Raw genomic sequence first — 14417 nt, forward strand, 5'->3', positions numbered from 1 at the left:
GCAGGATGGAGATCACCAGTAGAGACAACACATTTTAAGCCAGGATAATTTTCTGCCACCTCAACAACTGGTTGGTCTCACTTTTTTTTTTGGCCATGAGGAAAAGCTTTGTCCATCCCTCACTTAACTAGCCAAGGGAGATTGAGATAGTTTAGCACGGCCAGTTCAGCTTTGCTTGACATGTAATAATCTGTGGTTTTGTGCAATAGTGACTTGACAGATCTCCTTAGTGAAGAGTGTGTGTTTGTGTGGGTCTAGATCATGCAGCAAAATATCTTCGGACAGCCAGGGATGATCTCTCTCTCATGTTTCTTGGATCTGATGCAATGTGTCAGGTTGCTTCACTTTCTGGAGCGTGTGTGTGTGCATGTGCACACCTGCATTCTTGAAAGAGAAGGAGAGAAAGACAGGAGGGAGTGCTTCTGCCACTGGGTGCACATGTTTCTTGTGCCTGTGTCCTATAAAAAGAGGTGATAAATTAACGTTCCTGTTCGTATTTTAATTTTCAGCCACAGACCAAATATTTGTATTCTTGCTTCTATGAAAGCACGGGAGAGTCTTTCCAGTAAAATATGTAGTAATAATATTTTTTCATTGCTCTCTTCATAAGAATCAGGATTAAAAATTAGTGCATAAAGAAAGCCAGCTGCCACCTTGCACTGGGCTTACTGCTGGAAATCAGGAGACTGGTTATTCACCACTGGCCCTGCAGGGAGACAAAAGTTCTGCACAGTAGCTGGGAGGTGTGGTATGGCCTTAACAATGATCCCCAAGGACTGGGTCTCCCAGAGGTGGCAAGAGAGAAAAGAGGCTGGCCAATAGGAGCAGGGGCAGCAAAGAAAAGGGGAGGAACCCATTCCCAGCTCAGAATTCCTCCTGGCAGCTGGAAAGACAGCCCACACTGTAACCATGTCTGAAGAAGGACCTGCATGGAGATTGTTGCCTGCCTCAAGATTTTCTTTTGAATATATTTTCCCCTGGCTGAATGGCAAAGCAAGCTCCCCCGGGACTTTGAGACATGAATTAAGCAGGAGTGACACTTTGCAGAAGCTTAGAAAATGGCTACCCTGCAAGATGGCCCCGGGTATTCTCCATTCCTTCATCATGGGGCATGAGATCAGAGGAGGATGGATGCTCAGTCTCTGACTTGCTTGGAACATAAACCTGTAGATCTGTGATCCTGTATGAAAGGATGGATAGAAGGATGGATAGGGAGATTTGGGGTATGGTTTGATTTTTTTTTTATAGCATACAGAAGCATTCAGTCATGGAAGCCTCTGTCTGCAGCCTGAAGACACAGGAAGGACCAGCCTTTCTCTCCCTACGTGACCAGTTATCACGAGCTTTCAGACAAATGGGAAGTGGCTGTAGTTCTTTAGGGATAACTAACTCCTGGTTATTTGGGTAGCAAACTTCAGTATTTTCATAAACACAAATATCTTATATCATGCAACTGAGATATAATTTTTTAAGGATATGCTTAAACACTCCTTTCTCTTTCCAAGTAAGAAAGAGCAACTGTGATGGTGCAAAATAGTGAGTAGGGATGTATAAAACCTACAGTTCAGTGAGTGTTGCACATCACTAATGCTGACTTAAGCATGAATGTAACTGGTATCAATCTCTGTTCTTGTAAGAAAAGCCTCCTCCCACACAAAACCTTGCTTATGGTCCAGAAGACATGTTGTGTTGCTCATAGCTTCTGGCAAAGAGGTTACTAGAAGTACCTTAGTAACAGCATAAATTTCTTCTCTAAAGAAGGTCAGGAGACCTTGCTTAGAAGAGGCGCTTAGTCATTTCTAAGGAAGTCTGCACTGGCTCTGTTGGAGATAGGCAGGTACAAGGTGCATCTAGCCTAAACTGGTGAAATAACATTATATCTCAGCTGTTAAAGCAGAGTTCAGGCACACATCACTTGCCTCACATGAGTAACAACAACCAGTGGGTTGGAGCCAGGCCTAGGCCGTCATTAAAGCCAGAGGACCACCATAACATGGACATGCTCTACTAACTGTTTTTATGTCATGTCCTCATGACACTGCCTTTGACGCAACCCCAGCCCACAGTTGAGGCAGTTTAAAGTCATCTGAGCTGTTCCAGTTTTAAAGTAGTGTGTTCCTCTTCTCCCAATGCAAATGTTTCCTCTGGACATGATATCCAAAGCTCCCTCAAGGATGCTGGTGATGATGCTGCTGCAGCAGCAAGGGATTGGGATCTGCCAGTTCCTGTTGGCCACTTTAGGCAGCTGCAGACACCCCCGTCTCCTCCAGGTGCTGGAAACTGCTCTCTAGCCTGGGCTACTGGACAGCTGGTTTCTGTAGAGGTTTCTCCCTGCAAAACGCCTGACCAGCACTTTTCAAAAGGCTTGCAAGTCTTACATGGACTCCTTATAAAGATGGGTTTAGTGCTCGTTTAAAAGAACGCTAGATCTGTGCTGCACACAAGGTCAGTTTAAACCAGAAATGTGAGTCAGATTCCATTAGCTGAATGTTGCTGGTTCTGTCACCACTGGCTACACCACAAGTCATCTGCTCCTTCTGTTACCTGTGGCTGCATTTTTCTTAATTTAGGGAGGGGGGGCATTTTGCTTCCTCCACTTCCACTCCATGGCCATCCATGGACTACTTCTGGGTGCTGCCTGCCACAAGGGCCGAAATGGACCTGCTGCCACTACTGTCATTCTCTTCCAGCAATAATTAATGGTAGAGCTTGTCTGGTACCAACTGCTCCCTCATGCTTCACCTAGCAAGCTTCCTTTGCAGCCTGCCAGCCAATAGGTTGCCCAATTTTTGGGACAAGGGGTTAGTGCTCTTATAGGAGAGGTCCACGTTGAGAAGCAGCCTGACAGGTGGAGAAGTACCTCCATCCTTGTGATCTGTCAGCCTGTATTTGGAAACTTGATGGGTGGCTACACATGCTGTTCCAAGCACCCACCAGCCCCACCATACCTGACAGGGAGAGGGATTAGTGGCTGTTCTCCCACCAATAGGTGATACTCAGGGGAGGGGAAATTAAACTGGGGAAAGGCAGCCCTGGCTTTTCTTTAACTTATCTCAACACTGGGCAGTCCCCAGGTTGAATATGCTGGTTGCCCTTCCCATGGTTGCATTAGCTGATCAGCTGTAGGCAGTCCTGGAGGAAGAGGCTTGCCTTGACCAATTTCAAGCAGGCTTCCAAGCTGCCTACAGGATGGAGTTGGCCTTGGTCAGCTCAAGATGAAGCACTTTCTGGAGATATGGCCTGTCCTTCCGGAGAATATCTGTTAGCCCAGAAAGAGATTCTTGACAAGGCAGCTGATGTCTTCATGCTTGCCACCTCCCCTCATCCCAGTTTTCTGCCCAGAGGAACATTTCAGGGTAAGGATTTCTGTGAAGTCATCACAGAAATTCTGCAACTTACATATTTGCACCAGATGTGCTGATGCAAGTCTGTAATCAAAACATTTGCATGCCAATGCAATCATATGTAGGTCATTTTGTGATTCTTGCAGTTTGTTATGCATGACTGGGTCTGTATGGGGTTAAGTTTAATTCCCTGGGGCTGAATTAATTTAACCCCCTTTTGATATTCCCACAATACAGCTTACCCTTTGATCTTGTTCTGTACGTTGAGAGAACAGAACCACAGATCCACAACCAAATTGGCATTTTGTTGAAAGCAGTGCAATGCGCATTACCATCCATGCCCATTCAATTCAATTCAATTGATTTTATTACGGTCACTGACCAGTACAAGATACAATTCTATAAAGATATGCACATTAGCCATTAGCCATAAAATATGAGCCATCTAAATTAAAATAATTTTAAATATGAGTTTACAAGTTCCAATTAGGCGTTAAAATACGTTTGGATCACAATGTAAGTGAGCCCCTTAATCAAGTTTAAAAACAATCTTATTAATTTGCATTATCATGACTAATATTCTATCAGGTATAAGTGTCTATAAAAATATATATAAAATATTAAAAGGAGTGATAAAAAGAGTAAAATATCATATATAAAATGTGTTATATAGACCACAAAGTTATTACAAGGGATACATTACTACATTTTTCCAATCATAATCTGACGTATCTTCATAGCAGCTGCGCAGAATCTGGCTACTTACATCCATACCCATTTGGACATTTAGATGCACAAAAAAGTACAGGTGTTCAGGGTAATGTGTGTCTGGAGACACACCCAAGAAATGCAAGGCAAGGCAAATCAATTAAAAAAAAAGTTTTACCCTATTTTTTAAAGCTTTTTGAATTCCCAAAGGCAATACAACTGAAGGATTAATTTGAAAAAGTGTAGGGATTATTACAACTCAGACTGAAATAAGCACATAGATGTACCCTCCCTACAAATTGTGAAACAGGTTCATAAGTTGCGTATTTTTACCCATACAGTAACAGCACAAGCTGCATGCCATATAGAGTAACTATTTTTGTGCCCAAGAGAATCTGTTTTTCGTCAAACTTTTTAATGAGCTCAAAGCTGAGCTCTGTATGAGTAACACTGGTTCATGTATTTAAACTAAGGACAAGGTGGTTTTAAATTAATTTTGCTTACATTTTATCTCAAGTTTTTTTCAGGTTCTAAAGGCTTGAAGTGAGAAGCTCACAATGAGGTTTGCATATTTCTCCTGTGGAATTGAGGAAGTTTGGGTGAAGTCGTAACTGTTTCCCTATGTGATCCAAAATGACACAAATTATAATAAGGAGATGAGTATTTATTCTGAATGTATACTAGTAAAATAGGTGTGTATTTTACTATACCCACCTGACAAGGTTGTGTTTCCATGCTCCAAATAAATCCTGGTGGAGCGTTGCGTCTTTGAAGCACATTGCAAATGTTATGATGCTCATGGCATTTCTCTTCACAAAGCACTCATATCATGTACTCTTTGTGAAGTTTGAGACAAAACAATAAGTATGTATAAAAACTGACATTCTCAAACGGTTGGCTTGTCTCCAGTCAGGGTATCACACTTTAGAGGACTCTCAGATGGGATCACTTATCATGGCCAGAAATAGTTTGGTTATGCTCAAGCTTTGGTGAAGGCAGAACGAGGAATGGATTAATGCTTGGGGATAATATTGTAAAGGCTTTGCTTCCAGCCCACCCTCCTTATCCACAACTGCCTGCACATGGCTGTGTTCAAAGATCCCCTTCCACAGTTTCACCCACCAGGTGAAATAATTGCTTAAAAGTCAATATTGGGGACTTTAGTGCATACACTCTTGGAGAGAATTCGTGCACTGATACTACGTAACAAACTGCAGGTCAGAGGAGGAAGACACGAAAACAAATGCAAGCAAGCATTCCACCCTGTTAAAGCCAGAGACTGATGATCGTGAACCTTGGAAAAATGAGAAAGGAATTCGTAGGAAAGATTTTTAACAGAAAAGATGGATGGGAAAATGTACTTAAAGGCGGTTTGTCTATGGCTGACTCAGTATGGAAGAAATTAGGGAGGCAGGACTTCTGGGCAGAAGGTCTGTTCCTTCTTTTTTTTTTTTTAAATAAGAATTTTATTAGATTTAGAACAAAGAAAAATATCACAAAAAAGCAAAAAACTGAAAAAAAGAAAACTGAAAAAGCATGAAAAGACAAAAAGAGAAAGAATTTTTAAAAGATTACATAAAGAGGTGACTTCCGACTTTTAACAGCAAGAATATACAACAATTTTCCATAATCAATCCCTTATTCTATATTAAACCAAAATCACATTATTTCTATAAATCATTCTATTAGCACATTATAAAAATCACCAAATACATTTGGTCTTTCCCCTTATATTAAAAGAAAAGAAAAAATACAAATCTCCTAATCAACTTCCCCCCTGAAAAATAACATTTATTTAACTATTTCCTTCCTTCTATTATTCTATACTTTTCTGTCTGCTATAATAGAGATCAAACTGAAAAGCATATAAATTGTCTGCCATTATAGTTAATAATACAACAGTTATAATCTTAATCATATTAAGCCTAAAACCAAGCATTTATTATTATATCTTATTAAACTTATTCCAAATCATTAAAGAGAAGCGAAGTCAAACAAGCCCTAAAAGTAATCCAGATAATTATTCTTAAACCCGTACTCCACTTCAAAATAAACCAGATCATTTACATATCTCCACAATACACACAAAGCATTTTTCATAAATCAGACAACCCAACTGCCCCCTTTAAAAACTCTGACTTCTCAGCAGTAAACCTCCCATAGATAACAACCCCTTCTTTTCCATAACATTCCATAAAAAAGTCAGTCTCACTCATGGCTTGCAATTTGTTCTGTTCTTTTAAATTCTTCAACTCAACTGCCCGATTGTCATTAACAGAAGCCTCAATCTCACTGTTAGTAGAAACATTTCTATCATTGTTAAGTTCTTCAGTTTCTTCCACAATATCCCCAGCCAGATGACACATTTTAGAACTGATGTTCTCTACAGTGTCCCAAATATCTTGCATAATAACTTGACAGGAATCAAAAAGAATCTGTTTAGGCTCACAATGGCAATCCAAGAAAGTCTGCTTGAAATCCTCCTTGTTTCAGGCAGTAGATTATGGTGCCCCCTAGGTACTTAACCAGTGAAAGTAGGAGTTAATGGAACATTTCTGAAAGATATTTACCCAAGTGAAAGTACAATAATAGGCAGTTCCCCAGGGAAAATAGCATCAGAAAGCTAAAAGTTCAGAACAGCAGATTCAACGTGTAGGAAAATAGTAGAATCTTCAAATTTAATGCAAAAATAGTAACAGGGAGATGATTACGTATTCTCAACCCTCCTTAATATTTGGATGGAAAGCAAAATCCAACACTTAAAAAGAATTTTTTAAAAAATTAATCCCAAAAATAACGATAAGCACCAAGAGAGCTGGCTTCTCCTTGCTGTAAAAATCCTCTCTTAGGGTACATAAACTTAAAAAAGAAATAAATTGGGTGATTTAGAAATGTGGTACTGGGCTTAGTGTCCCTTTAAGGCTACAGCGCAGCTTGGAAATGATGACATCCCAGCCTCCCGGTGGCTCTTACCAGATTAGCATGAACTCTGTTTACAATCCTCTGGCTGCAAGTCACTGTTCTGGAGGGCAAATGGGATGATTCCAAGCATTTTCTTTGACCGTGAAAATGCTCCAGGACTTCAGGAAAAACCTGCCTGAGCCCCAAAAAACCTGCTGCATTGTCAATTCTGCCCACGGAGCCTGTGGACACAGCTGTTCAGTCCGCCATGTTCCCACTGGAAGCCTTTGTTCCTTCTGATCTTCAGCCTTTCTCTGGTTTCCCTGACCAGAGAAGGCTGACATAAAAGGCTGGACTTCAGCTAAATGAGATGTAAAAACAGAAGAGCGATTGAGAACAATTCTGTGACCCTAGTATGATCAAGGGAGGAGCAAAGAGAGGGAAGGGAAGCAATGATGAAACAATTCTCCTACAAGATAGATGAAAGCTTTAGAAGTTGCCTATCCTTGTCCCTGCTAAGTTGCCTTTTCTGAGTCATTTGGCAGACAGACAGCCCTACTCCAAAGCTTTCCTCACACTCTCTGTTAAGGCCCCAAAGATCCTGGTGTCTACATTCTCCTTGGGTCTACATCGCATGGAGCCTTGGACTCATATCTCAACCGCTAAATGCTTTTGCAAAGAGTCCTCCGCTTTGAGAAAAAGGAGGTTGGCCAACTTGAGTGTCCCTCCACTAGAGAACACCTGCAAGGTTCCCTGCTCTGAAATGCTTCTTTAAGGGACGGGGAATTGTGGCTGGGAAGCAGGGACAAACCAGTTCTGCAGTAGCTACCTTATCAGGAATCTTGCATACAACATTAATAAATTATTATTATACACAATAACGTGAAATCACAGCTGTCAGTTCTTTAGCTGGTGTGGGCCTTCATTCGCATCGAGTTCTTCCTGCCGTTGAACCTAGGATGTCGTAATGTATCAGCATAGAATATGTGTGGATCCGAGCAGTGTGGCCCTTTGTAATTGACAGATGGAAATTTTACCAATGCACAGATTTTCTAAGTGCCATTCCATTTTTTTTGGAATGGCACCCGGTGTGCTGATAACCACTGGGACCACCACTGCTGGATGATGATGATGATGATGATTGATGATGATTCTCTTTCTAGGCTAGCAGGTAGTTTCTGGGCAATGTTCCCTAATTCCCTCTGAGAAGTGGAGGAGGTGAGTGGCCTTGGGGGTCAAACTTGTCTTGGCAAGTTTTGGTTGGTTAAGAAATGACACTGAACAAGGGCCCAATCAAGAGTGCCAGGCTTCCTCTAGGCATGAATCTCACTGAAGCTTTGCAGCTACCAGATCTGGGTTGTAAGCATTCAATTGATGCAGAAGGTTAACTCTTTCTTGACATCTAGTGTTCCCCCAGCTTTTTGCAGCCCAGATAGTCCTCCTGAAGCTGAGAAACCTGACACTATAGAGGTTAGGACTAAATCTTTAACTCAATACCAGTATCTATTACAAAGAGTTTTATTGTCTGTTTGCAGTACCAGTGTGGGTTTTGTCACTTGCCTCCTTCTCAACTTGGGAAAACTGGCAAGCACTAAATATATTCTCAGCACCTTCAGCAGGGTGGCAGTGTTTCTCTGGCCTCCCCACATAATGCAAAAATAGGTTGCCTCTAAGGCTTATCAGCAGAGACCCACACTTATGCCAAGAGGTGCTTTTTGGCTGAGAAGTTGTTCTGGGCAGCAGTGATTCATTCTGCCTGCATTTCTTTCCTACTTTGTCACAAATGACATATTTGATCCCAGTCTGGAAATTGTCATCAGAGGCCCTGCGCTGAGTCCCCTCATGAGCCCGGAGAGGCTGGTGTCTGTTGGAGCACAAGGTTCAATGCCCCAGCTCAGCCCCTTATTTATCGCGGACCCCTTCCGCCTGCTCGCGGGGCCTTTCAGTCCATCCTTTCTACGGCCGACTGGCAGAACTGAACCCGGCTTTGGTCAGCTCCATCCAGCTTTCCCCAAGTCCTGCTTTCGGCAACTCCTTCATCTACGTCTGCAGCTCATTCCACCGATCCGTTGCAGCTTCTTGAATATTTCATTGCAAGTAATTTCTTCTAGCAATACAGCCGAGAAGGAAACGTCGTCTCAGCCCCTCCCTTCCTGTTGCCTGTGGTTTACATAAATGGACAAACGGGTAACAGTTGAGAGATGCCAATACGGTGCCACTTCCTGAACAGAACCACTTTGCCAGGAGAGAATGGGGAACGCAGGAGGGTTGACCGGCACCGGTGCCCCCCGAGAGACCCAAGGAGCTAAGCCGAGGCGATCGGGGAAGTGGTCGAACCGACAAGTCAAACTGCACCCAAGTCCATTTTGAGAGACTCTGCGGCCATTATAACGCTCATTTCCAGAATTGGCTAAAGCGAGCAGGACACAAGCACTTTCCTGAGCGCGCCTGTACAGGAGTCACAGCACACACGGAAAAAAAATCTCCCTACCGAGATCTCGCAATGGATCACAAAACCGCGCAACGCGGGCTCGGAGAAAACTTCCAGAGGAGCGGAGCGGAGCGGGACGGGGCGCGGCGGGCACTCCCGCGCTGGCTCCCGCCCCCCCCTCTGGAATCCTCTCCCACCCGCCGGTCCCAAACGCTCCGGCTTTAATCATCGCCTTATTTGGACTCCAGAATGTCTGACGTCACACGAACCCTGGGACAACCAGTGTTGGAGCAACCAAACGACCGGGAGAGGGAAGGAGGGAGGAGTCGGAATGCAGGGATCTCCAATCAAGGCGCGGGCTCCTATTACACCATTGGCGGGGACGCAGCAAGAGCGGGTGGGTGTGGCTTCGGTCCGCGGCTGCGGAAGGTTTGCGGAAAGGGCTGAGCGGCGCTGCCGGGGGAAGCGAGTCTTGGGGTCCCGACGCCAGCGGGCAGCTCCCGAAAACCTCGTCCCCTTCCTTTCGGCTCCGTCTCCACTGGGCGCAGAGTTCGCCTTGTTTCCCACGACCGCCGCTCCTGAGACGGCGGTTCACGCGGAAAAGTTTTTCCCCGCCTTTCTTTGCGCCGAGGAGGTGAGCGGCTCTTCCCAGCCATGCCTGTCTTCCACACCCGCACGATCGAGAGCATCCTGGAGCCGGTGGCGCAGCAGATCTCCCACCTGGTCATCATGCACGAGGAGGGCGAGGTGGACGGCAAGGCCATCCCGGATCTCACCGCTCCAGTGGCCGCCGTGCAAGCCGCCGTCAGTAACCTGGTCCGGGTGAGTGGAGGGGAGGAGAGGGGAGGGTCGGCGCGGCGGGCGCGGGGCCACCCCACCCGTTCAGCGTTGCCGGAGCGGCAGGCTGCCCGGCCGAGCGTTCCGCTGGTTGAGTAGATCAGAGCGCGCGTCCCGCTTGGCAAAGCCTGGCTTGGGCGACCCGGCTGAGTGGGGTCGGGCCCGCGCTGGGCGTCCGCAGTAGGCAAATACAGTAAGGCGGTCTTGCAACCGCGAGCGAAGCCCGGCTAAACTCCTTGGTGCGCCCCATGGCCCGGAGCAGGCCCTTCTTGAGAAACCTGGACCAAAAGCCAGCTCCTTCCCCCCTCCTGCCTTCCTTCCTTCCTTCCTCCCCCCAGCACAGAAGAGAAACAACTGCCTGCTGGAACTTCCTGACAAGTTTTCTTGCCTGCTTTTCTCCTCTTGTCAAATGCCTTCCGTGACTGGCAAAGCTCTCTGGCCAGGATCTCTTGGGAATGACTTTTTTCCCTCCCCAGCTGACTCCTATTTCTTAAAAGCAGTGAGCAGAACTGATCCATACCTTTTCCCCTGTGTATAAGATACATCCAGGTCGGGTATCAGTGAATTTTACTTCCAAGGAAGAGCATTCCCGACTGCCTGTGACAGGAGGATATGCTAATTGCAGGTGGCAGTGCCTTGACTCTCTGGAAACAGTATTTCCTGCCCAGAAGCATGCTCTTCTCAAAATGTTCAGGGTGCCCTTTCATTTCTCAGAGGAACTCTCCTGGTTTTCTCATACTCTTTCTGTCTTCTGACAAATCTTGGTGCCCACAGGACTCCCGAGCTCTGCTTGCTGCTCTATCAGGGCTTGGCTGCAGGGTCTCCAGGATGCCTGGGCTGGGCCTTTTGGTGTCCTTGTGGATTGCCAAGGTGCTGTCCTAAACTGGAGGGATGCTGGGTCTTGAAGACCCTGCCTGGGCTGTGGAGGCAGTGGTGGAGCTGGGGATGAAAAATAAGAGGACCTTGCAGTGTCGAAAAGATATGGTCTCCTTGGGACTGAACTCAGGTCCTGCTGATCCCAGGGACCTGCTGGTGCATTTTTTCATCAGCAGTACAGAAGTGGTTTGCAACTGCTTTCATGTGGAGAGTAAGGAAGATGAGCTTGATGGAGATACACAAGCTCTGTTGCCTGGGCGAAAGGGCTAAAGCATTTTTTAAGTCCAGAATGTCCAGATAACATTCAGGAGTGGCTCAGGCAGACACCTCCCTGATTCACTGGCGTATAAGAAGGGGGAGGACGTTCACTACAATCAGACTTTATAGCCAAACTCAATAAAAGTAATTCTGGCCTTCCCGGGGAGTTGGTTTCCTGGCCTGGCCTACCTGGTGGGGCTGACACTTCATGTGCAGTGCTTTCTCAGCACCCCAGACTTGCCTGAGAATTCCTGGCAATCCAGGTACTCACTCAGTCTGATCCTGTGTTACCCTTCCCCGATCTCATTTTTTCCTTTGATATTCCTACCTTTTCCCCCAACTTTCTGCAAAACTGTTTTATGTTATTTCCTGCTTATTAAAACAGCTTTTAGGGTTAATTTTCCTCTTTCTAGGATTTTTTTCACCTCACCTATATTGACTCCTGCATCATAAATTAATTTTCTTCCCTAATTTCTCTTCCAACCCTTTCTTCAAAGGGTTTTCTCTCTATCTGATTTACTATCACTTCCCTTTTTAAAAAAAAATGAACTTCCTAATCTTTCAGATCAAAAACATTGTCTCCTCTGCTTCTGAATTACTCTGTTGCCTACTGAAAAGATCTAGAAACAGCCCAGGGCCAGATGATCCGCATTAATGTAATGTTACAGCAGGCAGGAACAGTTACAAAATGAAGGATTGGACTGCAACATTTTCCTGCGTTGAGTTGATTTCACTTTGCAATGGGAGTGACTGGAGGCATCTCTTTTCCTGCTTTGCCCCCCGTTAACCTCTTTCCTAGCATTCCCACTTCTTGACTGCTGCTTGCAGATAGAAATAAGCTGCCCTCTGGTGCTGCAGGACTTGCCCTCTGAAGTTTGCTTGAGTGTTTGACGTTTGTGAAGCTTCAAACCCCAAGTTGCTGCTTCTGGCATGAGTTTTCACTCTTCAGTTCTTCCTCCTCCTTGAGTAGAAGTGGCTTGAGAGCCAGGCAGCTTCAGAAAGCATCTCCAAATAGGTCTACCTTTCTCCTTTGCTATAAGAAGCTAAACCAGGGGTGGACCATTTTTTGATGTCCAAGGTTCTCCCTTCACATTTTTATAGAGCCATATCCTGATCAGATGATTCCTGGTGACATATCAAAGTGGGTTTTGGAGGGAGGCTCTTGAATGCACTGTGCCAATTTTGGGGCTTGGCTTGTTCCCCATCTCAAAATGGCAGAACTCCCTGTCTGTTTTCAGTAATCCCAACTAGAAAGCTCCTTACAGCTCTTGAGCTAGAGTTTGCCTACCCCTCTTTGGATTTTTCTCGGCAATTTATTTTTATTTGGTTCTAGATCATCTCAAGGAGTTCAGTGTGGCATTGTGGCTTTCTTACGCTTCTCTATTTAGCCAGCATTATCTCAAAAGGGTTTTGTGTTCTCAGCAGGAATTTTGCAAGATGTTCATCAAAAGCTCTCCCACTTTATGAAACCCCAACAACCTTCAGCCCAGTACAGCTTGCAGATATTTTTAACCAGAGTCCATTTTAGGTTAGCTCTTGTAGAGAGAGAGAACTGGCAATGCCTGGGGGTTAAAAATAATTATAGGGGAGTTCCCAGTCTTTTTGGTTTAACAGTCAAGGCACCACAGATTTTAATAGACCCAGACTCCATTTTTGAGTGCTGCTAAAAAAATCTAATTCTTCTGCTTGCACCCTTGCATTGCCCTAATCTGCTCTTGTATCTGTTGCATATCAGTGCTAGTTATGATTTATGCCCCCTGTGCCACAGTAGTTCTGATAGTTAGGCTATCACTGTCATGTTCTCCCTAGATGTATACAATAAGGGGTCTTCAGTCCTCTTCAGTCATGGCTGTATTGGGGAGCTCTTTATGGGAACTCTCACAAAATGGCTGCCATGATCAGTGTGGCTGATTCCCAGACAGCGACATGCCAGAAGGTAAATGAAGCTCTGGGTTTCAGCCAATCGTTTTTCTAAGTTTTCATTTTTCTAAACTTTATTTGGTTGTATTTCTTATTTTTCTAATATTGCTTCTATGACCAGTGGTTTTGTTGAAATATTTGCTTGACGTTTGGGCTAAGATTTTGCTCATGGGGCGGGGCTGTTGAAACTGTAAAACATGTTTTATTATGTTACCCCTTTTATGCTGGCACACATTCAGAGTTGATAACCCCACATTTAAACAGATTTCCTGGTCATTTTGACCAGCTGTATTTTCAGTTTTTATTTTAGATACACACAACCCTGTTACTCTAAGTGTAGCTAAATTTTGGTATGTCATATGCAAAATGCAAAGTTGATGGATTGATAGGTCCAATTAATTTATGATTTGCACTTATCCATATGCATGTAAATTGTTTTATATTACTGAGTTTCATATGTACTGGTCTTCAACCACAATAAAGATTTTCTTCTTTTTAATGAAGCTGGTATTTTACTCTTCAGCATACAAACATCCATTTTCTTTTTGTTTTAATTAAACCATCTATTTAAAAAAAGAGCTTGATTGGCACCAAAAATTTTGGATTTTCCCCTTGCACATTGTTGATACTTTTGATATAATATGAATCCTGACTGCTTGAATTACTCAGAGTGTTCTCTTGCCTGAGGTTGGTTACAGTATTGGTGGTCTGGTGCTGTGGATGTTAATTTCCAGTTGGATGTTGATATTTCACTACGGATTTTTTTTTTTTGCGGTGGGTGCCTTTGAGTCCTTGTTGACTGCCTGGACTAGTCTGTGCAATTTTCTTGGCAAGATTTCGGAAGTGGTTTGCCATTGCCTCCTTCCTAGGGCTGAGAAAAAGTGACTGGCCAAGGTCACCCAGCTGGCTTCGTGCCTAGGGTGGGACTAGAATTCATGGTCTCCCAGTTTCTAGCATGATGCCTTAACCACTACACCAAACTGATTCTCACCATGGAATTATCAATATTAAAAAAAATCAGTGCTAAACTCAAAAAAACTGGAGAGAGCTTTTTCCATGGCCTAGTATTTTAAACAGCAAAAACAATCAGGGTAGAGGTCTTTAATTTAGGAGAAATAACTGTAACAAGATATGGGGTTTTC

General features: G+C 44.2%; 2 protein-coding genes across 3 annotated transcripts in view; both read left to right on the forward strand.

Annotated features, from left to right (window-relative positions):
• The window catches only part of ZSWIM8 (zinc finger SWIM-type containing 8), a 746829-nt gene that overhangs the window by 557636 nt on the left and 174776 nt on the right, over nucleotides 1-14417 (forward strand). The window lies entirely within an intron of this gene.
• Nucleotides 9806-14417, forward strand: part of VCL (vinculin) — a 79330-nt gene continuing 74718 nt past the window's right edge. For both annotated transcript variants that reach the window (XM_063307641.1, XM_063307642.1), the window contains exon 1: nucleotides 9806-10206. In XM_063307641.1, the coding sequence (XP_063163711.1) occupies nucleotides 10039-10206 (168 nt within the window). In that variant the 5' untranslated portion in view covers nucleotides 9806-10038. The remainder of the gene's footprint in view (nucleotides 10207-14417) is intronic.

The sequence above is a fragment of the Candoia aspera genome, chromosome 6, assembly GCF_035149785.1.
Source record: "Candoia aspera isolate rCanAsp1 chromosome 6, rCanAsp1.hap2, whole genome shotgun sequence".
Taxonomy (NCBI): domain Eukaryota; kingdom Metazoa; phylum Chordata; class Lepidosauria; order Squamata; family Boidae; genus Candoia; species Candoia aspera.